Below are 26,302 nucleotides of genomic sequence, written 5' to 3'. Positions count from 1 at the left end.
ACTACCACTTCAAAGCTGATGACAGCTCAAGCCCTAAATACAGCCAGGTTGATTCTAAGTATTCTTCATGATTTAACTGGGCAGTGCAAAATCTTTTTTTTTTTTGAAAGTGAGACAGAAAAGCAGATTTTCTTTGGTGTTTTTTTTTTTTTTTCAGACTCTGTTGTTAAAAAACAACAACAAAAACCAACCAAACAGAAAACCCAGTAAAAATCAGGGAGACAAAGCAATGCCACATGATCACAAATAAGTCATCCTTCCATCAGTTCAACTGGGACTCAGCCTTCAGTACTGGTGTATATTATGTCAGTTTCTGTCTTTTTCTGATGAAAGATTATGCTGAATTGTCCAATAAAAATCAGGAAATTTGGTTAGCATTGGCAGCATAAAAAGGATTAATTTTCAAGAACCAACACATTTTACATTAACATTTATAATCAAGAAATACTGACTCAAGTGCAAGCAATATGGCTTTTAGTGTGTGATATACAGAGCGTTAGAGCATCAGATAAGAAGTGCATTTATTTTCAGTGGTTAATGGCTCTCCTATTTCTCCTTGATGCTGCCTATTCCCCACAGTAGTTCAGCATGTCTAGGAGCTTCTCCTCAGGGTAGGCAGACAGAACGTAAGATGCAACACACATTTTTCTGGAGTTAAGCTGATAGCTCTAATCAGGCCATTAAAACCTGAGGAACAATCACTGAGATGCTTCTTTATTCACTGTGTCCTAGGGAAATGTATTAGCATCTATTAACCAAAAGAACATAGACAGTAATAAAAATGTTAGAGTCCATACAAATTTCTGTTAAAAATATCTTGGCAACCAATCTGGTTCAAAGCATGAAGAGACATTTTGAAGAAATTGCCATAATGTGAAAGTTCTGGGTTTTGGTTTTGCTGTTGTTTTTAACTACCTGAATTACTGGTAGGATAGATCGTGCCTGTGCAAAAGACACAATTGAATGTACTTAAACCAGTCTTTCAGCATATGCTCAATTTTCACCCTATTAGTGGTCCTACTGATGTTCTCAAGATTAGTATTTATTGAATAACAAGTGATATGCTTAGAATTTTAGTCCACATTAATACCCTTTCTCTGGAGACTGTAAGGAATTTCTGTCCATTCTGTCCACTGGGAACCCAATCTTTACTCATCTGTTTTTTTACTGAAACTTTAGGCAGTGGAATTGTTCCTGGAACTCTATATTGTCTGTATTTAGCACACACAGTACTACTATCAGTTACATCATTTAGGGAAAATATTCTGTGACTATTCCTTTTAAATGAGTCTGCTGCTGGTCCCTGGGGGAAGTGATACACAAACCCTTGTTTAAAAGAAGCTTCTGTAAGCTGCTGTGACACTGACACAGCTATTGTGTCACAGTAACATTCTGTCCCAGATTATAGAAAGAAATAGCTTTGCTATCCTTTTAAACCTTTAAACTTTTAAGAAAGTGATGTGAAAAGTCTCTACGTACACCACAATTTTCATAACTTCCAAACAGATTTGGCAGGTAGTCATATTCCCTGCTAATAGTCAGATTATGGAACTAAAATATTTATTGTACTTGGCTTCTCCAGCATCTTTTACTGTAAACACTGGAAGATATGTTCATCTTGCCTTGTTATGGTTTCTGTCCAAAGAAAATACATTTTTATAAATTATAAATATACAAATCTGCTTAAGGATTTTGTGGCTGTGTGTTTATACAGTTGATTATTAATGCTGGGGTAACCAGAATCGCTGCATGAAATGTTCTGCATAATACTTTTCCCTTCTGCTTGACATTTTTCCTTATTGCTTTATTCTTTAATTGTCCCCATGAGGCCATCTACCCCATCTGCCTGAAGAGATGTGCAAGCATGCAAGATCTGAACTCTGCTACTTTATGTTTGCAATTTTATGTGCAACAAGAAGGCAGAAATGAACAGCAATCTGCACTGCTTTTATATGCGAGCAACTGAAAAATAGAAGAGCTTAAGTGCCTCCCTGGTAGTAAGAAACCTGACATAATATCATCAGGTAGATGCCTTAGTATCTCCGAACTAGATCCTATCTTTGTCCTCCATTTAGTAGATTTAAACAGAAACTGGTTCCTGACCTCTGTAAAACAGAATGACAAATTGCTCCCAGGAGAACAAAAATAACAAGTGTCTAAACATTAAGTGGAAAGCCATGTACAATCAACTGCAGGAAAACAATTTATTTTGGGTCCATTGGAATATGTAAGTTAGAACCTATAAGGGTCTTTCCACCAGATCAGGTCAAATGTTAAAAACGATGAGAATGAGGAGCAATAAGGTACAGATAAGGAAGAACAGAGAGTAAGCCAAGGGCAAGGCACAAAGTCCAAGGGGCAGAGACATCACCCATGACTACATTTCATGTAGAACAACAGTGGGTACTATACACATTTTTTTCATAAGGACTAGAGCAAGGAGCTGCTACACATAACAGTTATGAGCAGAAAAGGGAACAAAACAATACTGCTAGGCATGGCCAGGAAATGAAGATATTGTTTGATATTTTCATTACGTAATTTTAATGAGAAAAAGTGTTGGATGCCACATTTCTCAGTCTAAGTGCATCTTCTGTTTGCTCCTGCAACCTCTGCCTGCCAGGTGAATATGAGCATTTTGCACCAATCTTTCTCTGGTTCCTGGTGGATATCAACTAAGCAGTCCTGAGATGTGAGGTACCTTAAGTCACATAGCTCATTCCCATCAGACAGAAATTATGGTTGAAGCTGCCCATTTGAACTAAATCTAAGTGTAGACAGCTTATGTTCTTCATGAATAAAACAAGACAATTTGCTAATAGCTCCACTTCCCGTACTGGTCTTGTTTTTCTCTCTGTTCAACATGGTTCACCTCATTTCATACTTGCTTTCACTTTTACTCAGAACTGGAACTTCACCAGCATTAGAGTTTTAATCAGATCTGCACCTGGAAACTAAGGGCAAATTAATCACCTCACTAGCACTCTGTAGTAAGCACTACAGCCCGAATTGTCTACACAAGCACTCAGAGGAAAAAACAATTTCTCCAACAAGTACTAATTCCTGACAGACTAAAGTCCTAAAAATAAGTGCTCAAAATTAATACTGGAACAATCATTGCTACACTGAAGATGCATGCTTGTAAAACTCATTTACATCATGCTGAGGTGCTGTGTGTCTTCCTGCCCACCATTTCCCACTCACATCACAGAGCCTTGCTCACATCCCTTCACACATCCCTTGCGGAGCTCACCCTGCCTGTGCTCCAAAATGTCTAATAGCTTTTTGATGTAACAGTATCACTCTGTGTGTTAAATAGAAAACCTTGCTGAAAGGTAGGATAGGGCTGGTTAGGATATGGGCTCCACTAAGGTGAGCTTCAGGGTATGCATATTCGATTTCTTTTCTTTCCCCTGCAGAAGATTCATATTAGGAACAAAAATGAAAGAAAAGCTCCTTGGTCTTCTCCAAGAAGTATGCTACAATGAGAAAATCTGAAGTGTTATGTGTTCAACACATCTGGAGAGAAGGAAAGCAAAAGCAAGATTTCTAGCGCCCGAGACCCTCAACTATGGGCTAACCTAGTAACGCACATATAGCAAAATAGATATTTCTGAGCAACATAAGCAACTGAAAAGCCATTCATTCCAAATTCATTACTGAAAAATTTCTACTGTTTCAATCAAGTCTGATACATCTCCACACAGATTGTACTGGAACATTTCCACATCGCTTTTCCATCATCTTTTCAACTTCCACAATGATCTCCCTTATTAGTAAACTTACTGGTTTGTGAACTACAGCTTTACATAGACCCAAGTTAACAAACCACTAGAAAGAACTAGAAATTTTGATCCTATTACTGATACAGGTTTTAATGCACACCAATAAAATTGAGTCATGTTTTTAGATCTTTTCCATCAACTACAACCTATGCATTCTCTAAATCATTCCTCCCACTCTATTGTTATCTGTCTAGATTACAGTAGGGTATTGTGAAGAGTATCCTGTTTTGAATGTATTAACCTATTACCTGTTAACCTGTCTCAACTCCTTGAATGGGTAGATAATAGCAGGACAAGGGGAAATGGTTTTAAGTTGCAGGAGGGAAGATTTAGGTCGGATGTCAGGGGGAAGTTCTTTACAGAGAGAGTGGTGAGGTGCTGGCACAGGCTGCCCAGAGAGGTTGTGGATGCCCCGTCCCTGGAGGTGTTCAAGGCCAGGTTGGATGGGGACCTGGGCAGCCTGATCTAGTATTAAATGTGGAGGTTGGTGGTCCTGACTGTGGCGGGTGGGGTTGGAGCTTTATGATCCTGGAGGTCTCTTCCAACCCAAGCCATTCTATTATTCTATGATGATTACTCCCTGCTAGACATACTATTGTTTAGTCACATACTTTATATTCTGTAAAATTCTTGGAACTCTTTCTTGTACTAAATATGACTTTGCCTACAAACATCACAACTGTGACTGCTGGATATGCATTTATATTGTATTTTTATTTCAGAACCTAGTAACAATGAAGACTGCAAATAAATTATATAGATCTCAAGCTAAGACACCTTAAAGAGAAATATACATGTAGGTCACTCCAAAAGTAATGTCTCTTGTTTATTTCCATGGAAACTACAACAGATACAAAGAACACTATACTACTTGATAAAGCAAATTTTCAGCTGCAAAACTCTGTTTTTTGACAGTCACCACCATTAGGTGTGCATTTTCACCGGTGATGAACAAGAGTCTGCACATTTGTAAAAATCTGTACCAGAGGAGGTGATCCACTGTGGCTGATGCCACTGCTGAAATGCACCACCCTGTGTTCATATCCACTGTTTGGTCTCCAGAAACATTCAGCAAGCTTTGGTGAATGTCAACAGGTGCCATTTTTTCCACATGAAGGAAATGTGGAAAACCCTTTGCTTTGTGTACACTTCCATGTCAGATGCCATTTTGCCAGACTGCCCTTCTACTACCATCTGTCGCATGGCAACAACATGTAATGGGATATTGGTGGGAAGGTTCAACCTCCACTGCTGTACCACAACCATCTGCCTCTTATGCCACAGGCCAACTTAGTAAAATAAGAGACACTACTTTTGGAGCAGCCCTCATACATTATATGGCTATGAAAAACATGCAATGGATATGTACAATGACAAACATACAGATATAATGCTTAATGTCCTAATAGAAGTAGTTATGTTATCAGAAGTGCGTTTTCATACCTCACTTTGGGAAAGAAAGGAAAGTCCTTCAGGAGAGTCACTGTATATGCTAGAATATTTATGCCAAGGCAGAGCTGCAAGGCACACCCTGAATTTGGCTTGAATCACAGTTTCTCTGATGACAGAGTTACAATGAAATACCATTTTTACAAATAATTCATTAATTCAGCATGGCTATTTTGGAAGTCCTAAGTGAAAACTATTTCCTTTCTGCATGGAGAGACAAATGTATTTTTGAAAGAACAGGCTTTTTTCCTTGCCTCTTAGATATTTGCAATTTAGTTCTTAAGGTCAGCAGCATATACAGCAGGTTTCCAAGCACTTCAGCACTAAGGACTTGCTCCATGAGAACTGTCATGAAGAATTTATGCGTGCTACAACACATTTTATGCTACATGTGCTGAACCTTCTCTTCAGATGCTACTGATTAAGACACATTTGCCTTCCACATGCATCTGAGGGTCCCCACTGCAGAAGAGGCTTTACCTTCTTGAACATCCTGGTGGAATCTTCGCTTATCTGCATGAAGCGCATGATGACGTTGTTTAGGTAGATATCGCTCAACGTTGCATGGTCTTTGCTTTCTCTTCTCACTTGGTTCAGGAGTAAATACCAGCAATTCACTGGTGATAAGAGGTTCTGATCTTTCCTAAGGAGGAGAGATACATATGTGTTATGTACAGAAATCGAAAAGTTACTTAAGTATCACAATCACCCCCCTGGCATTTATACTCATAACTTGTTATGTAAAAATGACTACTTCTGAAAACTCAGCCTATCCATTCTTGGAGTAACTCAGATCAGGCAAGCTTCAGATGATTCTTTTAAGACAAATTTCACAAATCCCATAAGGCATGGATACAAAAATACCAAAAAAGTGCAAAAATTTAGAACACTGCAAGACAGCCAACAGTCTAAAAATCCTGTCACAAAGCTTCAATTGCTTACAGACTGTGTGCACGTAAATATGCAAAATTAATAAAGATTGCTGCTGAGAATAACAGTGATTATTTTTTTTTACATTAGAAATAAATAAGGACTGCAGGTGCATTCCAAATCCTTCATGAGAAAAGTTGTAGCTATTTCACAGTAACGGATTTGTATAACTGTTATAAAATCACAATGAAATTTCACAAGCATATATACATATATATTCTGTGATCAGCATTCATAAATCCACAGCATTCATGAACACACTGCTACTGCCAAAGACAGTTCAACTACAGGGCCAAGAGAAGTACAGATATTTTCCCCAATGATCCAGTTCTGAACTTCCTTTACAGAATTTTGTTCTATAGGCCCAAGTGATTAATGTTGCAGATAGTGAAATCACAAACAGCTTCTCATTTCTTTAACACAAATAGTGTAATTCAACAACTGTTTCACAGACAACAAAAACCTATTTGTAAAATTTGCCTTATCATTTTACTTAAGCTTTAAGTTTGTCTTCATCTATGAGGCCTAGAAGATCACTGCTTTTTCTTTTTTCTTGCATAGGGATTCTCATATAGTAATAAAGGATCAGGCACATGGAGATAACATAGTCAGGGGAGGCAATGAATTGAGGGAGAAACTCCTTCAGCTCTTGGTAAATTATTCTAATAATTAACTACTGCCACAGTTAACAATGCGTCTTTAATTCCTCATCTGCTTGTCCAGCTTTAGCTTTTACCTCCAGAATGAAAGCAACAATGAATGACTAACAGACAAAAGCCTTTTCTTAATCATTCAGTGAGCACTGATTAGCTGTGAATCAGAAGCATGTTCAGGAAACTTCTCCATTTTGTCTGTACATCTTAACACAGGTACTCATAGCAATAAGATTCAGGGTCTTCTCACTTAGCTCAGCCAGCTAAGCATCCCTGAAGGGCCTCACTGACATTACTTGGTCTGCACTGTTTCTCCGTGTCCCAAAGGTAATCCCACAGGATCCCAACTTCCCACAGGAAAGTACTTTCACCTTCCTGCCTGTTCTGGGAGGGAATGGTGAGAACAGCAAGGAGACCACCAGCTTAAGCCACTTTTGCTACAATCAGTTCTCAAAATAACCAGACAGCTGCACAGCGGAGATGAAGACAGGACTACAGTCATGATACCCACGCACAGTGGCTATTCTGGATTTAGACATGTTTAAGAATGAGAAAAGATGTTTGTATGCACAAAGCAGAAGGATCTTGACACAAGCTATGTAACAGTCTGGGCTGTTTCACAGAACTACTGAGTCATTTAACAGAATTTTTAGAAATATATAGCACTGTTCTTCGAATTCTGTGCGCTGTATTTCGATTAATCTTTTCTGTGTTCAATGTGTTTGGAGATTGTTGTCCCCAAACAAAAATGTCTGTGTCTACAGCACAGTACTAGCTGGATAGTGGAGAAAAATCCAAACACAAAATTTTGGGTTATATCCCTAAGCAAAAGAGAGCCAGGCAGATGCATTCATTAATCAGCTCAACTCAGGAAAATAACCAGATGATACCATGCTAGCAAATAATGCATTGGAAACACTTTCTAAAACACGCTGTAAACACTTTTTGACAAATACTACCTAACCACTTCCTTTTTGTCCCAAGTTACTATGCCATCAAAGGGATATATTAAATTGCAAGCAAGACATAACATTCACATCCTGGTCCAGGAGTAAGATTGGCAAAGAGGTATGAGAAGTTCACATGCAACAGCAAATCAAAATAGCTTTCTCTCTCAATGTCTTTTTGCCAATATTTGTGGCCATTTTTTTGTTGTTGTTGTTGCTGTTGTTGCTTTTATAATATTGACTGACCTATTTAGACTCTTTTAAAATCTGTCAATCACACTGCAACAGATCAGCATACAATTTTCAAGCACTTCTGGGGCTCTGCTTCTCTTCCGGATACCAACTGCATTTCGAATGGTTTAAATTCAGTGTGGTAGGTGAGAAATATTTCTTCAATATACCTTTTAAAAAATTGAAAAATGTTCTATGAAATTTACATGAATAACTGCAATGGTCCAAATCAACACAACAGTATTCTGGTGACCAGTTACCTTCAGCTGAAATGAGAACTGCTATGCTGCCAAGCAGGGATGAGAATTTTTAATATGCCTTTGGACCTGGCTCCTGCCTAACAGTACTCAAAACCAGCAGAAGCAAGGAGTGGAGTAGCTCTCCAATTACCCTCCAGAGGCTGACACAGAGGTGGGGAGGAAAAAAAATCTTACTTGTACTGCTGATGGTCTTTTGTACTTCTTGTTTTTGCCATGAACCTCTCTGCCAATTTTTCCAGGTTTCGGGAATACTCCATCTCTATTTCCGACTTCTTCCGGAAGAAGTCCTGCAGATCCTGAAGAAGCTGCACTCTCATTTCAGTCTGCTGCTCCAGGCATTTCTGCTGCTCTATGAGTTGAGCTCGGATCTCTAATAAAAGAAGCACATGCCACTCAAGTCAGTGAAAGTAAATGAGAACTGAGCGTTATGAATCAAAATTACAAACACTCCGGACAACTTCAGCCTCTGCAGATACACCAGCTGGACCTGAATTTCAGGTCTTGAGGTGGGATGCAGCCAAGATAACTCTCATTTCTGCCATGACACATGTATCATCAGGCCACAGTGTCCTCCCACCCGCTGTCAGTCTGCTGGGCTGCTATGAGCAGATCTGCCTCCCATTTCCTCTCCCAGCCTCTGGCATTAACAAGACATCTGGCTCGGAGCTATCTGCTTGTGGGGGGGGGTGATGTTCAACTGTTTGAGCAGCAGCTCCTTCTGCTATCCCCAAAAATGTCAGGCTAAGCGTGCACCCTTTGGGCTGCAATCAGCTTACTGCCAGGTGGACCATGCCAGCTCATATCACCATGCACACCATGGAAATAACTGCAATAAATTCTGGAGGCATTATCCACCATAACTGTGCACAGATGAGCTTCCACAGCTGCCCATCTACACCAGAGGGAGAACTGGTGTATTATTCACCAATATGCTATAGTGAGCTTAGAGCAAGAAGTGCAGTTGTATTTAGAAACAGCTATCTGAAAATGTGTAAAAAGTTTCAGGCACTGTGGTATATTTATTAATATAAAACAAAATTAGTCCATTTAGAAGAGAATGTATGCTTATAGAGAGCATCTGGAGTAACAGGGAAAAGCCTCTGTACTGTTTGCCATATGTACGGTTACTACGTGTCTTTATTTAGGTCTTTTTTTTTTTTTTTTTAACACTTCTATTTCTTCAGTGCTAAGCTGATAATCACATTCTGGAAAATCGCAGTCTAAAAATATCCCTCTACCTCTTTTGAAAGGCTGGTTCATTAGAGTTTTAGAATTTGCCCATATACACTGGAATCCAACACTGTGGAGTAAACACTTTGCAGCCATTATTTATATACATACAGTTTAGCATTATATATTGATAATAATGCATCAGAAGAGATGTTCATGAAGTTGTGGATGTTTATTTCATCACACAATCACTGAGGTTGGAAAAGACCATAAAGATTATCAAACCCAACCATCACCTAACACTACCAAACCAAATCTCTTAGTGCTACATCTCCAAACCACATCTCTTAGTGCTACATCTGCACATCTCTTGAATACCTCCAGGGATGGTGACTCTACCACTTCCCTGGGCAGCTTTTTCCAAAGCATAAGCACTCTCTTCACATAGAAATTCTTCCTAACATCCAGCTGAAATCTGCCCTGACTCAATCTGAAGCTGTTTCCTCACGTGCTTAAGCTGCCTCCTCATGTTCTACTGATTTAATCCACGCTGTGGGTGAAAAGACATCAGAAATCTTAGATGCCTCATTGGACTGAAGTAGAAAAAAATTTCTGAAAACCACCACTAACATCACAGGGAACTGCAAACCAGTAAGCAACAATAAAACTGCAAAAGCTTATCTGAGGCAACTAGGAACTAATGTATCTTCACTCATCTTAAAGCAGGTCTAACAGCAGAGATCCAGTCTGCTGGGATTCAAATGTGTATACCGAAATAAGGTAGGATGAGCACAGAAAGCTGTTAAGTCAACATACTTACTCGAGGAGACAGATACTGCAGTGTTTTCCTCCAAACCTCCTTTGAGCTACCATCTGCTGTGTTAATCATTAATGAGACCATCCATTTTTATACTCTGGTAGGTGAACCAAAGAATTCATGTTTTGGTTTTCATTTCATTTAAAATCAGCTCATCAGAAAAGGACCATGCCTCCAGCAAGGCTGAGCCACTGTAATACAACACCCTATCAATGACATTCATGCATGCAGAGGAGAAAAGCACACTGAAGCTGGAAGGTTATTAACAGAAATGATTTTTAAAAAAGCTTATTTTCTTGAATGTCCACTACTTTGTGGACATTATCATCACAGATAATTCCTTCTTAAAGGAAATTGGTTGTACAGATTCACTGATCAGAAGCATGAGTTTTGACTCAGTCCAAATCCACGTACATTACCCCTGTACTCTGGTCATCTCCCATTCCCATCGGAGATTTTCCACTAGTGACTTTAAAACCAGAACTCTGTATGGAGCAGCTACCTTCTCATTATTTTGTAGGTCAGTGGATCTTGCTGTTATAATTCTTCCTTTTTAGGCAAGCTTTTACCATAGCAACAAGAAGAAGAAAGAATGTAGGAAAAGGAATACACGAACAGAGATGCAAGAAACAATGAACATGGGATGACAGATTCAATGTAAGAAAACTACATGACAGTGGCTTCCTTCAAGCTTGTATGCTCAAAGTCAAAACTGAAGCATGACCATTGTATGTTGACGGGGGCTGGTGGGCTCCAAGCTCTATGCAAGGCAGTAAGCTAGTGATGGGGGACAGCAGCTTCATGAAGGATGTCTCACAATTCCTGGCTGGTTGGATCTCAGCAAGGAAGAAGACTGTCAGTCCCATAGCTATGCCTCTCATCTGCAACAAGGAGAGAAAGGGGAGATGCATGTTCTGTTTGAGCCAGAAGACCACGATCTGTTCAGAAGAGACTGTGGTACAACAATTCTCCTCCTAGCCCTTCGTGTCCTTCTGCTCCTGCTCCTTTGAATTCTACTTTTAGTAATAATGTGTGTGATGCCACGCTGCTAGGCTGGGGAGATGGCAATGAATAAGAAATCAGATCAGCAAATGTTGTGATTTTCACTTTCTGATAAGAGACAACCGTGGATTAAAAAAAAAAAAAAAAAGGAAAGAAAACCTAACAAACACTGGCACAACAGCCAGCCAGCCTGATGGCTGCGCATCAAAAAATCCCAAGTAACTGGACAATTACTACTAAGGAGCACAGCCTGTCCATCTCCTCCTGTTATGGAAAAATTCACCAAGGCAATGCTATTGCCCTTAACAAACCCGCATGTGTGACTTTCCTAGAGCTGCAAAGTGCTGCGTGGAATACTATTGCACTATATTCAAAGAAATCACCATCCAATACACTGAGATGTTGCCAAGTAAAAACCAGTAAGCCCAACCTCTATAGAGGCACAGGCAGGTGCAGCAGGCAACAGAAGACTGCCTGTCCTTGCTCAGTATTGCAGGCACATTTAAATTAAAAGTCGAACTGACACCAGCTGTAAGGCACAATGACATTGGCCTGCTCTGCTCTGTGGGGTGGCTGATGTAAAATGACTGTCAGGGCGTTCTGTGCCAGGAACGCACACGTTCAAACTGTGGACAAATTAACACCTTCGCATTCTCTGCACAGCAATTTTCAGTCGTAATCACTGCTTTTCTGGCCAACCAAAGGGAATCCCACCCATTTACAATGCAGCTTCAACAGACTGAACTCACATCAAGTGGAAAAAACCCACTTGACTTGAACACATGACCAAAACCAGGAAGTGGTTAATGCAACTGTAATTAAATCAATAACCTCTGTGTAAACTTTTGTTCTAAAGATTTTCATATTAAAACTCATTTCAAATTTATGCTCAACTCGATAGTGTTTCCTAGAATTAAAGCTTTAAGAAAAAAATTGATTGTGTTTGTCGTAGCCTTTAAGATACTGCTTTAACCTTTAGCATATTTTCTTCTGACAAGACATTAAAGCGTTGCACTACAGAGAACAAAAGCAGACAAGATTAGAGCTGTTATGAGAGGTGTAAGGAGTAGATGAAACTGAACTACTGACAACTTCCAAATGATAATCAGAAATACACTCATCAAAGTTGCCTCTTCTACACAGTGCAGCATTATAATGACTTACACAGCACCACAGTAAGATGCAGCCAGTGACCCATCTGAAGGCACCCGCAGTGAAATACATGATGATGAGACACATGGTGACCATGCTGGCCACACACCAGCAGGGAACACAACTCATCACTTTTATCTCCATGAACACCCTACCACCATGCTCCATCAAGCATCCTGGAAAGCTGTGGATATCCCTCTCCTGACCTCAGAAGGCAAGAAGCTGTACATCTCATAGATACACAGCATTTTCTGACTGTAAAATTTGACACGAATTCTAAATCAAAACAGTGTTATTTTAGCACTTCCTATGAAGACTACCCAATTGCCTCACAACCCACTAGAACACCCATGTTCCTCACAGGTGGTGCTCACTGCCCACAGCATCAAGCAGGCTCCAGCCACACCACTCTCAGAGACCTTCCAGAGCACTGCAAACCCTCACTACCAAACTCTCAACCCAAACGACTCTAATGAACCCTTCACAGCACTGTTATATGGCTGCTTTTCACTCAAATACCCTATAAGTTGCTACAGCCTGCCATCCTCAACTCCCTTCTAACTCTATCTAGGTGGAAATAACTTCAGTGCTTGTGGAACAACACAAGCATGGTTTTTGCTGTTTGCTCAAAACCCTGTAAAATGCTGCATGAACTGGACCCTGGTTTGCTCCTTGGGTCTGCAAGCCTCTCATCTGCTGCCTTGGCACACTGAAGTTGTGATTACAACACACAGATACATCCATCCAGCAGTATCACTGGATAACGATGCAAAGAGCCCATCCTGCTAATGGTGATAAAAGCAAGAAGCTTATCAAAATTATTGAAGAGTACAAATATGTTCTCACAAGGCATGTTTGTGTGCAGGTCTGCAGCCACTTGGTAACTTCAAAGAAAGCTGTATCTCCTACCCACCTTTTTCAAATATCCCCCTCACAAAAAAACACATTTTACATTAGCTTGAAAACACTCAGTGTCTCATCAGAAGGCTCGAGGTACTTTTTGATAGCGTTTTAGACTTTCTATTTCCACTCCACTACAACTCTTCTATTTTTTTACACCACTGAGTTACTGACACACATATTTCTCATTCTTATGTTTATGCGATCCAGACTGTATTTCATAGGAAAAGATTCAGAGCTTAAATTCAGTCTAGGTATTATCTAATGACTGGCATGTTTTTGTAATTAAGGAGATACCGATGCCTTATTCATTTAGTAGTTCCTCCTTACAGACACAATCTTACATGATTCTCACTATGCCTCCGTTACTTCATAAAAGACTGGCTCATGTCTAAGTTTTTTGGTTGAAGCTGGGACACTACATAGAATTACAGAATGGCTTGGGTTGGAAGGGACCTCAAGGATCAGAAAGGTCCAACCCCCTGCCACAGGCGGGGCTGCCAGCCACTACAGGTAGTGGATCAGACTGCCCAGGGCCCCACCGAACCTGACTTTGAGCACCTTTAAATAGGGCATCCGCAATCTCTCTGGGCTGTCTGTGCCGGCACCTCACGACTCTCTCTGTGAAAAACTCCAACATCTAATTTAAATCCCCCCTCTTTCAGTTTAAAACCATTCCCCCTTGTCTTATCACTAGCTACCTGTTGATTTCCTTCCTCAAGGGATCAACCTTCCCAATTCATCATCATCTTCTGTCTTTGTGAGGATCTGCCTTTGGCTTCTCTATTGAGATGAGCAGAGCTTTGGTTTAGCTGAACACAGCTGGCCAACAGCTGCATCAGTGCACACATTCCTTATCCCTGTGAAAGCACAGATAACTTGGTTTACAGAGCCAGTTTTTCCCATGTTTAGATATTCTCAGAAAGTACTTAGCTCCAGCTGGTCAGGTACAGTGTCAGCAGAGAAGGAGCAGCAGCAACCACCAAAAGGCCCAGGGAAGCTCCCACACACACAGTTAGGATTAAGTCACCCCTACGATCAGCCTGAGATGTTATCCTGCCTCTCAGCAGATAAGAAGATAAAGATTGTAAGAGGTATGAGCCCTATGGTGCCTCTTCTGGCCCAGCTGCTGATACTTCTCCAGAAGATAAGACGCCTAAAGGTACTAGTGTCGGACAAGCTTTTATTTCTCAGAGCCATAACTAGAAATCTGTCAAAGTGTTTCTATGATAAATCATGGGAGAAGCAGTGTGGTTGGCAGGGAGTCTGGCTCATGCTCTGTTCCAGCTCCATTTTCTAGGACCACAAGCGCTTCCAAAGCCAGGAAATCCCAACTGTCTGACAGCTGAGAGGTGCTGGAGTCAGGCTCTCTCAGGTTGCTGCAGAAATGCCTTCAAATAGATCATAAGTCTATTCCACAATGTTAACTTTCTCCAACAGATGAGTGATAATCACTTCCCTGTCTTCTACATGCATATAAGAAATGTGGCTGCATAGATGGTGACAACCTGGAGCTTCTGAAGGCAGAATTTTTGGGGATTTTCTTCCACTCCCTAGCTGATTTCACTTAGGACATTCAGCATATGGCTTATGCGCTTAAAATGAAACCACTCCAACGCAAACCCCAATTATAAATTTGTTGTTTGGCTGTGTGTCATTTCCCAGAAAAATCCATTTCAGGTTTTTTGTTTGCTTGAGGATTTTGGGGATGTGGCTGAGGCTGCTTCCTAGCACACGTTTCCAGGCTGTAGGAGCCTGTGGATATGGAATGGGAGTGAGAACCATGACTGGCATCTGGAGGGCTGCACAAAGGGTTAGGGATCTGAAGACCCTGTTGATATCTGTACAACTAATTTATTTGAGCACCTCAGCTCAAAGATCAGCCGTTGATTGGTCATTAGCAGAAATGCTGCCATAGAAAACATTTCCACCATGCAGACAATGCTTACAGCTCTGTTTGGCTATCACAGTAGAAACAAAGAGCAGAGAATTAACAGATTCTCTCCTTGCTGTAACTGAAAACTTCAAACAATGTGTTCAAGCAAATACTGCCCTAGTCCTGCTTACTGCAGCCACAGATGGAGCAGCATCATGCTCTCAGCCAGTAACTGGGGAATCCCAGTGGATGGGGTTCAAAAGGGATGGCTACACTCAGGCACCTTCCACCTTCCAGCTACCTTCAGACACATCTCTGGAAGAGCCACAAAAACCTCTAGACATAGCTGAAGAAGATTTTCATTGTGTTGTTCTTGGAATAATGCCCTCCTGCTATTCACAGCCACAGCTGTTGGTCACTTGGCTGCCTGCAGTCCAAGCCTGAATGGAGGGCAGCTCGCCAGCTCATAACTTGGCTGGGTGCTTCTGCCATGGTGCTGCTGCCAAGCGGCCGTGGGTTTGGGCAGGCAGGTTGCCTGCACCACCTCCCAAGTGCTGCTGCTTCTGCATTGTCTGCTTCCGAGCATCATGGCAAGGCATCGGCCATGCTTCCTACCTACACCTGAGGACAGCATAGGTCAACTTCCTCATCCTTGTTTTGCCAGTTGGGACTAAGGAAAAATCCTGTGACTCCACTCAGAGGAGAGAGGATTTCCTTTTGCTCAACAGTAAAAGGCCAGCTCATCCCAGAACACTGCCAATCAGAAAAAAAACCAAAGCACAGGACACCACCTGTGCCTGGAAGATCTGCAGTAGGGACCTGCAGCAGCCTCCCTCAGGCTGCACGGTGACGCAGGCAGTGGGTGCCCTCCACCTCCAGACAAATCCATCAGCTCTGCAAACAATGGGCACACTAAAGGAGAGGGAAGAACCCACATCAAACAACCACAAAACACATTTCAGAAGAACTGAACGAACCAGACACTGCCCCAACCAGGGCATTCATGACAAAGGCCTAGAACCTCACAAAGGAAAGAAAAAAAAGTGAGTGAGGGATAGAAAAGGAGTCTGTGGGCATCTCTGTCTGCCAAGGGTATCATGCAGTAGGTGTCCAAAAGCCCATTTAGGGCATCTAAACTGTCAAGGTCTGTGTGACAACTCATTTTGATGCTTCCATAGGGTTTCCACTGTTCAGGTTTTTTAATGCTTGTTACAGATATTATCAGCCTTTTCCTGCAGATCTAAACTCTGGGCACAGAAGAATATTAAAAAAAACTCAGTAAGCCCAAATCTTTCTTTTCTTACCAATGAGGTATCTGTCAGCAGAACAGAAAAATCATTCATGACTCTCCTTTGAGTAATTCTTTGCAGCAACGTCTGGAATGCTGGGTTGACAAGAGCACTCTACAAGAGAAAAAAAACCCACAACCATACCCCTTCCTGGCCACAGATTTCTATAGGTCTACTATTTAATTTAGTTATTATAGGCTGCTGCGATTGCTCTGATCACAGCAGATGAAATGAATCCTTCTTTCTGCTTATTTCTTCCGTACAGAAAACTCTCTCCTTACAGAACACAGAGTGTTTTTTATCTATTCAAACAGAATTCATTCATCATACACATTATGCTATTTTCTTGTTACACGCTTCTTCTGTGTTTAGATTGTAAATTAGACTGTAAATTCTACATTTTAACTAGCACCTGGAGAAATGTTATTCCAGCTTTACCACTTCATAAAGCAGACAAAAGAACCTCTCTATTCCTAGACCTTTAAAAGCAGTTCTAGCATTGACTGATGGTGAAATTTATGTCTCCCAGAAAATTAATGTCAGCAAAAGATTGAGACTTTTAAAAGAAATTTTGATCTCCCTGAAATCAGTACAGATTTGCCACTAACTTTACACATGCTGAGTTACTACCTAACTCTCCGCTTGAACTCAAGGCCGAAGCTCAGGCTCACCTAACACGCATACTGCTGTCAAAGGAGGCAGTATATTTTTCCCCTCTTACATCCTGGCTACACAAACCTTCCAGGTCATCATGCCTCAGTACTGCCTCTGCAGACAGAACAAATAAGCCATAGGGAGAAATGAAAGATTTTCTCAGCTGTTCTCCAAAGGTATTGTCAGACCAAGGACAAGGAAGGAAGGTGCAGCTCAAACTACTTAAGTCATTGCCACTACAGGTCAGCTCTTTCAAAACAATACCAAAAGCGGGTAGCTACAGCAAAGTTTAGTTTCCAGCAGAAGTTTACATTGAAGAATGAATTCCAAGTTCCCCGCCAGGCTTGGCAGGAGCAGACTGGAATTTTTTGGAAAGTCTGATCTGAATTTTGCAGAAATTAACCAAACCGATTCCTACATTAAACCTGTCAGAGACAACAGGAAACTCTATCCATAGCCCCTGACAATTCATAACAATCACCAGAACATCATCTTGGCACATCAGCATCAATTCAACGGGACTGGGACTTGGAGATAAAACTCATCCTTACAGATGAATGAGTCTGCTTCAGGGACTGGCAGAAAACACTTCTGAACAAAAATACCATTCTGTACAGGCTGGGTGATCTTACTGCTCTTAAATCAGTGTGTGCGGTTCACAGACTACAAGGCAATATTTTCTGGATGGCAATCAATTCCCCTGCTCTTTACAGACAAACTGCTGGCGGCTTTTACCTTTCTGTATGCGTACCATGTATCTCTATGCATGTATTTCAGCTCACCTGGATCTTTCAAAAAAAGACCTCCTTACTTTTGTGGATTCTCAGCTTATCAAATCACTCTCTGACTATTTTAATGAAGAACGCATAATATTTACTTTTTTAAAACTACTGTAAGAATTTCTCCTTGATTGTGTTTTGCCACTTATTTTTAAAGCCAAAACGATCTTGAGAACATAATTAAGAAGTTTCATAATGCACATGATCCTGTTTATAAAGCTAACTACCTGCATAACGAAACAACAAATATAACAACCTATTATTGATCCTCTGACAAGGTAAAATGAGCTCAGGAGTGAAAAGAAGTCAATAAGCTAATCTTAACAAGCAATTTCCAAACTAGTCTCATTTCACTTAAATTTCTAGGCTTGGCATCCCACCTCTGCAGGTGTTTCGAGGCTTACAGCCCTATCATTGACCAAACGGCCATGGAGGCTCTTGGCACTGTGCTGGGGGCTGCTGCCATCTGAAGGGCACTTCTGAGGTAAGCGATACACTGGTCAGGCAAGAGCCACAAATGGCAAGAAAGGAAGAAAAAAAGGAGCAGCAGCTGGTAGTCTTAAAATTGATGGTACAACATGCAAATTTTACATACCTTGGGATCACCATCATCAACTTGTCACTAAAATGCAGGCAAGCACTTCTGTTAAACAGTCTCATTCTTGCCCTGGAAGACTTCTGTATCATCTTTTCTTTCCCACATGAGGAAACTGTAAGGCAGACAGAAGACACTGCGGTCTCTCTTTTTTTTTTTTTTAATTTGCACTTTAGAGACAGCACTGTGAGCAGGCAGGAGCTGACAAAGCGCTGGGGAACCCTTGCATCCTGTCTGACGCTGCTTTATTATCTCAACTTGACAGATTTAGGTCCTCTTTTTCCCTTTTTCCACCCCTCTCCAGAGCTCAGAAGTCATTTTATTGCTTCAGTTCACTAATTCTCTAATTAGATTTAGATGGGAAAAAAATATGTAAAACTGATTAAAGTCATAATTACAATGACTTTTCACAATAATATCCAATTGCAGAAGAAAAAATGAGATTTGTAGTGAAAGCAAGTTCTCAGTTACCCTGGAAATAACTCAAGACAACTCTGCTTCAACACGCAGTGCATGTATGCTCTTGCTGTGGAGTCTACACCATAAACACAAAAGATACTCAGTACTTGCAGTAGCATCTCCTTTAGAAGGTTCTCCTAAAGTTTTCAGGATGCAGGCAAATAATGAAGAGAAAAAGATCCTGTATTGGACTGTCAAGAGCAGAACGGTAATGAAAACCTGTATGACCTTTATCAGGTAGGTGGTGAAAGCTCTGTCTTGGCTCCTGCACAGCTGCAGACAGGCCTGCATCGCCACAGCACCGCGCCATCCGTCACCGACAGCTCCTGCAGTGGCACCAGGCTTGGAGCTGACATGTCCTTCACCCACAGGGAGAACAGAAACCTCCCCACTGCACGGACCATCATTTTGTTCTGTTAAACTCTACAGCAATTGAACCCCTCCTTCTTAATATCTCAGGTGGACAGCTGACAAGAAAAACGTCCGATGGCACTTTGTATAAATTAAATGTTGAGAGATGTGTCATTTTTGAACAACAAAAAAAAATTATCCTGAGCCTCTGGCAGGTGACATAGCTCTTAAAATGAGTGTCACGCTGGTAGCAGAGAGGCAGGAATTCCTGAGCAGCAAACGACCAGGAAAGCCATGAAACCCAACATTGCTATCTGCAAATCCATCAGCGCGCTGTGCACGGCCTCTCCTGTACTTTGATTACTATCACCGTGATAAGGCTTAGGAATTAATAACTACAGAAAATGCCCTCTCTGCATCCTCTGGAAGTGATTTCTCATGCGTGGCACATCTTTGAGAGGTCAGTAAAACATTTTTAGTATGACATATGCCCCACTGCATGCTGCAAATCAGACCACACGTTTGACCCAGCCATGACTTTCAGTGACAGCTTTTTAAGTCCCAAGGTGAAGTCACCACCCAGTTAAGGACAAGAGGAAAATTGCAACTCGTATTCCATGTGTAAGGTTGCTACCTACATTCCTTTTCAGTTCAACCTGTCTAACACATAGCAAAATACTTTCACCACTGCTCCTTCATCTTTTACACATTAAACTCCTAAGAATTGTAAATTTAACACACCGAGCACTTTTTACCTAAAACAGTAATTTTGTGCCTTTTTGCTGTGACATGTCCATGATGCTCCCTTTCTTCACCGAGACAGCTATGCTGCTGTGATGCCTTCAGTACTAATTTTAAAACATTCTGCCCAAATCCAATGCTAATAATATGCCCGAGTACATCCTCCTCACTGCATGAGGCCTTATCTACTCCAGTGAACCAAATGGGACAGAGACCCAGCCATGAGCAGCATGCCAGAGCTGCAGAGCCTGCTGTCACTGCTGCACTGGCCCCTGCCCATAAGCCCCCTCCTTGCAGACGCGGCGTGGGCAGAGCTCAGTAGCAATATGGCCCAGGGACCATCCACAACACCCTGCATGGGTGAGGGGTCTTCATGGCACTTGGGGCCTGGAGCTCCAACCTCACCATGCAACACTGTAAGGGGCTGGCATCTACCACCCAAGAAATCTTGGAGCTAAACCATATCCTCAAGATTCATACCCCTTCTAGGAATATATCTGTACAAATGCAAGCCCTGCTGGGTGGAACGTCCTTCAGGCAGGCAGACGGATCTTGATCTGCATCCTTTTGTAATGGTCTGAGTGTCTGAGAGAGACAGTTCCCAGTCTGCAATGACTGGCCCTCTGAGCATGACTATATTACCTGAAAATACATCCCAGTGCCTTGGCTCACTTTCACATAACAATACTGAATTTGAATGAACGGATGATACAAGAAACAGGACAACAACACATTCTGGGAATTAATAGAAAGTTTCATATGCCAAACATTGAGTAGAAAATGTTAAAATTTTTACAATTTAAACAAAATAATAATCCCTATCATAATAGAAGAAAAACTTGTTTTTGGAATCTGACAAAACCATTAAATGATAATTGCAGTGTTGGTTCAGTGTAACTATTAAACAAACAGTAGTAGCAGTCAAGTATTTTTTTGTGTCACTGAACTAATAAGATGATATAAATTCTACCAAGCTTCAAGTACATTGTGTATGTACTGCTCTGATCTGGTAAAAGACATAATTTCTAAGTGAGAAAATAAAATGTCTACCTCAAAGGAATGTTTTCTGACAAGTCTGAACTCAATTCTCAGATCCCCAACTTCCACTCACTACCAGCAGTGAGAAAAAACAAATCCTTTAGTGTCACAAAGCAGATTCTTTGTTCTCTCTTTCTGCTATGGGAAAGTATAAATTGGATTGTGGACCACATTTAATTAAATTTAGCTTGAGTTGTTATAGTTGGAGGAGAAGAAAGCCCCCCCGAGGTTCATGCTAATGGGGATAGAAAAAATACATCTACTGCTGAGACTGTAGGTAACTGCTGCACACACACTCAACACTAAGATGAGGAATAATATCTGCTAGTAAGGGATCTCTGGGCTAGAATCATTTGCATATTACCAGATCCTCTGGAAACAATTTTTAATCTGTTAGAAATTTAAAAAATAACTTTTCTTTTTTTAAAATGAGATTAAGTATTAGAACCAGTAAAATAAAAAGTCGATGATTGCAGAACTCAGTATCTGCATTGTCTTTCTGCAAGCTCTCTAATCTACATCTGCTGTGAAAATTGTCTCTTTCCAAGAGACATATGGATGGTTATGGCTTCCAGTGGGGCTCTGATCACTGCCCTACGGAAGCAAAGGCTCTGAGAACAGCTGTAGGAAACAGATGTGCCACTTTGGGCACTTTCAGTGAAAGACCATGGGAGGAATCCTTCATGTGCTACTTAGTGCAGGATCCCCTCATAAAAAGACCATTAAAAACCAATGATTGCCTCTATATTTAGCCTATCACAACTCAGAAGCAGATATTCTGATAGTAAAGTACTTGCTGGAGCAAATAAAGGAGAAGAGTTGCTGCAATAGGCAGAGCAGGAGCAGTATCTACCAAGTCCTTCCCCTGGAAAACCGAAACTCAATCCAAGCCACTGAATTTTCATACATACCAAGTGCCAGCTATAAGGAGCATGTCAATGGTCATAGCAATAGTACAGTTTGATAATTCACAGAAAGCAGTGAGACAAATGAAGAAATCAAAGATGTGATACCTACACTGAAGAAAAACTTGTTCTGTAAAAGCCTATCCTCCAGACCTGGTTCAAAAAAATAGGGGAAACTTTCTTAAGAATAAATGCAGTAAACTCAGATACCAACTGGGTCAAAAAGCAAAAGCTCTCAAAAGGACAAACCAGGTATGCCAGCAAGAAATGAGAGAAGCAAAGGACCCTTCACAGCTGGCTACACCCTCCTCAGGTCAGCCATCAGTAACCCAGCTTCGACTTCCAGCTTACTGAATGCCCCATAGTGCTGAGCACAGTGCCAAGCCTGGATGTGACTGCAGACAGTAACACAACACCCATTAAATACTTGTGGTGAAGCCACGGCGGTCATTAGTAGACACACCATTTATAGGCAGCACCATCTGTTTATGCACACAGGCACTAGCACTATTCAAAAACTGTATGGTCCTAATCTTTCACAGTGGCATTTCTAAATACGATGATACAACAAAGATCCTAACATCTTAAGGTCAAATGCAAGCAGCAAATTCTAAACCATAAAACTGTAGAAAAAGTAATATCACCACAAATTTTTAGGATACATTTTTTCACAGATATGTTTTTCACACTGATTCTCAGGTTATGAGTAATGAGACTGGTAGATGCAATGAAGGGCTTTGAATATAATTTGCCTTTATCTACTGTGAAGGAACAGAGTGCTAATAGGAGAAAATTATCTTTTTTTTTTTTTTTTCCACAATGAAAAGCAATGACAGAAAAAGCTCCGATGGTATTTGAGTTCTGCAAGTCAAGCCTTTCTGATGTGCTAAACAGCTCTGTCCTTGTCTGTAAAACACAATTTCATTCCTGATTAGCATTGTTTTCGACCCATCAAAAAAGAGATGAGCCTGGTATGTGAAGAAAGGCTGCTCAGACAACTTGACGGGACTTCAACATCCAGACACTGCTGTGGATGGGCCCAGCAACCCTCACCAAGAAGATCCTGCAAATCTAGCTAAAATTTACTGAGAAGTTGCCATTACTTTCTTCTTTTCCCCCTATGGCTGGATTTAGAAAATTGCTGCAAGGCCTGATATGGTGTGAGAGGTGATGGCGAGTGGCACCAGCCAGACTGCTCAGCCCAATCTTCTCCACAGAACCAGCACTGTTCTTTCCAGAACAAGTCCTAACGATGCAAGTGCATGGCACTGCTTGACAAACTTGGCCCTTCTCAGCCTCTCCAGCTGAAGCTCTTTCCTTCTGTATAAATCATGGAACACAAATTATTACAAGGCCTAAAACTGAGCTGCCTTTTGCCAAACAAGCATTGCAGTTACTGTGCTGGAAAGTCGGACATTGTCACTGGTCCAACTGGTCTTAGAAAGTGAGTGCTTTAGCATCTTTCAAATCTGTACTCAAAACTATAACAAGACTGGTGCCCAAATATACGTGGTTTTTGAACCCCTTCGAAATTCCATTCATAAAAATTCATTTTATGACTTGCTCCCTTTTCAACTTCTTTACACACTAGAGATAAGCAAATTTCAGATCACAAAAGCCAGTAGCTTAAGCAGAAAGAGGTGGCTGTAAGCCAGCTTGCTAGGAAAAAGTTTTCCATCAAACCTACAAGCACTTCACACTCCAGCCAAACAAGCTGCTGAGCTCCTCAGAGTGGGTGGAAAAGCCACCCAGAGTTACTGTAGTCTGAGCAACACGAGGAAATGACTGGAGGCAAATCTCCTGTCCTCTGAGAGAGAAGCACATCTGCAACAGTTTAATCTTCTGAATAATTGTTTCTTGCATCATCCTTAAGGCTAGATATAAAACGGATTTTGATAGAAATGTATCAGATTTCATTTTTATTGTCGGTCACTTACAGTTTTGTGAAATGGTTCCTTCATCCAAAAAAAACCTCCTAACTGTCCTGCAGTGAGGAGTGCTGCTCAGCTCAGCCCACTCTCATCCCAGGACTTTGTTGGGACCACAAGTGGGACAGTCATGTCCAGCCAAGCCCCCTCACACTGCCTGGAGGCTGACACCCCCCAGCAGGTTCTGTGGGCAGGCTCATGCTCTGACCAGCACAGGCATCATCTGAGGTGTGCAGGCACATAAGAAAGATGCATTCAGAGCCTATCACTGCCCAAGTGGCAGCAAGGACAGGGTGTATAGAGGTCGTTTTAAAAAAAAAACGACCACAAAACTCAATAAATCAGAATAGCCCTCAAGCATTTTAATTCAAGAAACCCAAGTCAGTTCTACGAACTTAATGATTTTAATTAAAACTTCCCTCCTCCACAAAGTTTTGCTCTTTTAATTTATTAAAAGCGTCTAATTAAGATGTAAACAAAAGTTCAAACATTCTCACTCCCTGCAGAAGGGAAACATTGTGGATTTTTTTCCCTAAAATATCATTAAGCAGTGTGATTTAGGAAGAATTTTTAGAATTTAAATCTTCCAATAAAAAGAACAAAACAACTGCTGCCAAAGAAAATTCAAGGGAAGACATAAAAGCTTTGGGCACCATCACCACACCATCAGTGCAGGAGAAGCAGCAGCCCAGCAGAGGCTGTACCTGGTGGAGAAATGCCTGGCAAATGCGTCTGCTTGGGGGCAAAAGGAAGCCTTTTCATTATCTTTCCACACATGCACTATGGAGACACGTAAAGCACTGATTTGCAGGATGCTCATCTCTATTTACCAATATGTTTTACTCAGCACACATATGCTCCCTCTGTATTCCCATATGTTTGAGGGGTTTTAAAAATAAATTTGGAGGAATGGAGTCATTTGCTTTACTGTAGGCAGCTTCTATGAGGGGCATTTGGAAAAGCATAGCAGGACAGAGAATTCTAACTGATGGATTCATGAGAAGATATTTAATCTTGCAATACAAAAACTCTTTGTTAAAAACACAGAATAAGGTTCTGAAAGATTAAGGGCATTCTTTATTAATGCCTACAGACATTAACATCTCAATATGGTGTACTACTTGAGTAAAAAATACAGTAAAAGGCAGGTCACCTCAAGAAGCTGTACCCTTCTTGCACACAAAGGCAGAATGCTGCACCCCCTTCAGCATGAGACTGTTAAGATCTAGCCAAGGAAGCCATTTCCAGCTCACAACAGCAGCTATGCTGATCAAATGCATTCACACCCAGCTATGCTTACTCTTGTCTGTTACGTACCGGAGACCTTTCCATCAGCCACGTACACAGAAATCTCAAACCATCATTTGACAAACGCTGCAAAACAGGAACAGTGAGGTTTTCGTGCTGCATTTAGAGTCCACGCCTGAACACGCAGGCTAGACAGAAGCTGGTGGCATGATGGGGAAAACAGGGTATGGACACAACACCTGGGAAACAGAGGTTCTATACTTTTTTGAAGAACTTTTTGTACTCACAAATTTTGAAGATAAAGTTGTTGGGTGTGCACTAGCACACAGAGTTGCAGCAGCTGCAGGGATGCCGTGCCTGGCACTGCAGCACCTTGGAGGGGGGTGAAAAGAGCAGCAGCACATCGGGGCAGCAGCATAAGAATAAAAATATACTTCAGATGCGTGGTCACGTGTTAAGAAAAAAAAGGGGCAAGAAAAGCTCTTTATGCCCTGCATGACGTGCCGTCATCTGATCACAGGCTTCATTATTTCCTGCAGTTACTGGCAAAGGCGCTGTCTTGTCTGTCAATTCTGCACCAGACACCCCAGTGAAGTACTTGCAAGGATACAGTTCCCAAAAAACGACGCTGATGCCTTGGCAAGAGCAATGGCACTACTGCTGAGGGCTTGCTGCCTTCCAGCCTAAATCCTCCAGCACAGGGTCGATTTTTATTACTGTCAGCCACAAAGTACAACAGATATTGTCAAGCACTTGAGTAAAAATGCACGTGCAAAGCATTAACAAGAAGGATGATATAGCTTTCTCCCTGATAAACGGCTCTGCTGCCTAAAGCCTGCAGCACACACAACCACATATTTCACCTTGTTTCCTGTGGAAGAATTTCCTTTTAGTTTTGCAGACCAAACCATCATTTAACACGTCCATCCCACTAATGGATGTTCAGTGGTATGCAGCAACAATCCATAGGAAACCATGTCTCAAGTGAAGGCACCTATGTTAGCTAAGACACACCATGGTATCTATTAGTTATATTAGTATATATTGGTATATATTAGGTTCAGGAACCTAATTCCTCGTTCAGTTGACTATGAGTGGAGTCTTCCTGCATGGTGGGTATGATGCCCAAAGGCTGCTCTGCCA

The 26,302-nt window shown here is 41.3% G+C and overlaps 1 protein-coding gene across 3 annotated transcripts in view; it reads right to left on the bottom strand.

Moving 5' to 3' along the window:
* The window catches only part of SRGAP1 (SLIT-ROBO Rho GTPase activating protein 1), a 139,118-nt gene that overhangs the window by 62,980 nt on the left and 49,836 nt on the right, over window positions 1-26,302 (bottom strand). For 2 of the 3 annotated variants that reach the window (XM_031589527.2, XM_031589528.2), the window contains exons 2-3: window positions 8,430-8,625; window positions 5,715-5,877 (exon numbers count right to left, since the gene is read on the bottom strand). In XM_031589527.2, coding sequence (XP_031445387.2) covers window positions 5,715-5,877; window positions 8,430-8,625 — 359 coding nt within the window. Of the gene's footprint in view, window positions 1-5,714; window positions 5,878-8,429; window positions 8,626-13,997; window positions 14,157-26,302 lie in introns of all 3 variants that reach the window. The other variant, XM_090138322.1, reaches the window with a different exon arrangement.

The sequence above is a fragment of the Phasianus colchicus genome, chromosome 1 (genome assembly GCF_987193195.1).
Source record: "Phasianus colchicus chromosome 1, bPhaCol1.hap1.1, whole genome shotgun sequence".
NCBI classification, from domain to species: Eukaryota; Metazoa; Chordata; class Aves; order Galliformes; family Phasianidae; genus Phasianus; species Phasianus colchicus.
The sequence above is the reverse complement of the archived record's forward strand: the minus strand, read 5'-3'. Positions and strand labels throughout refer to the sequence as shown.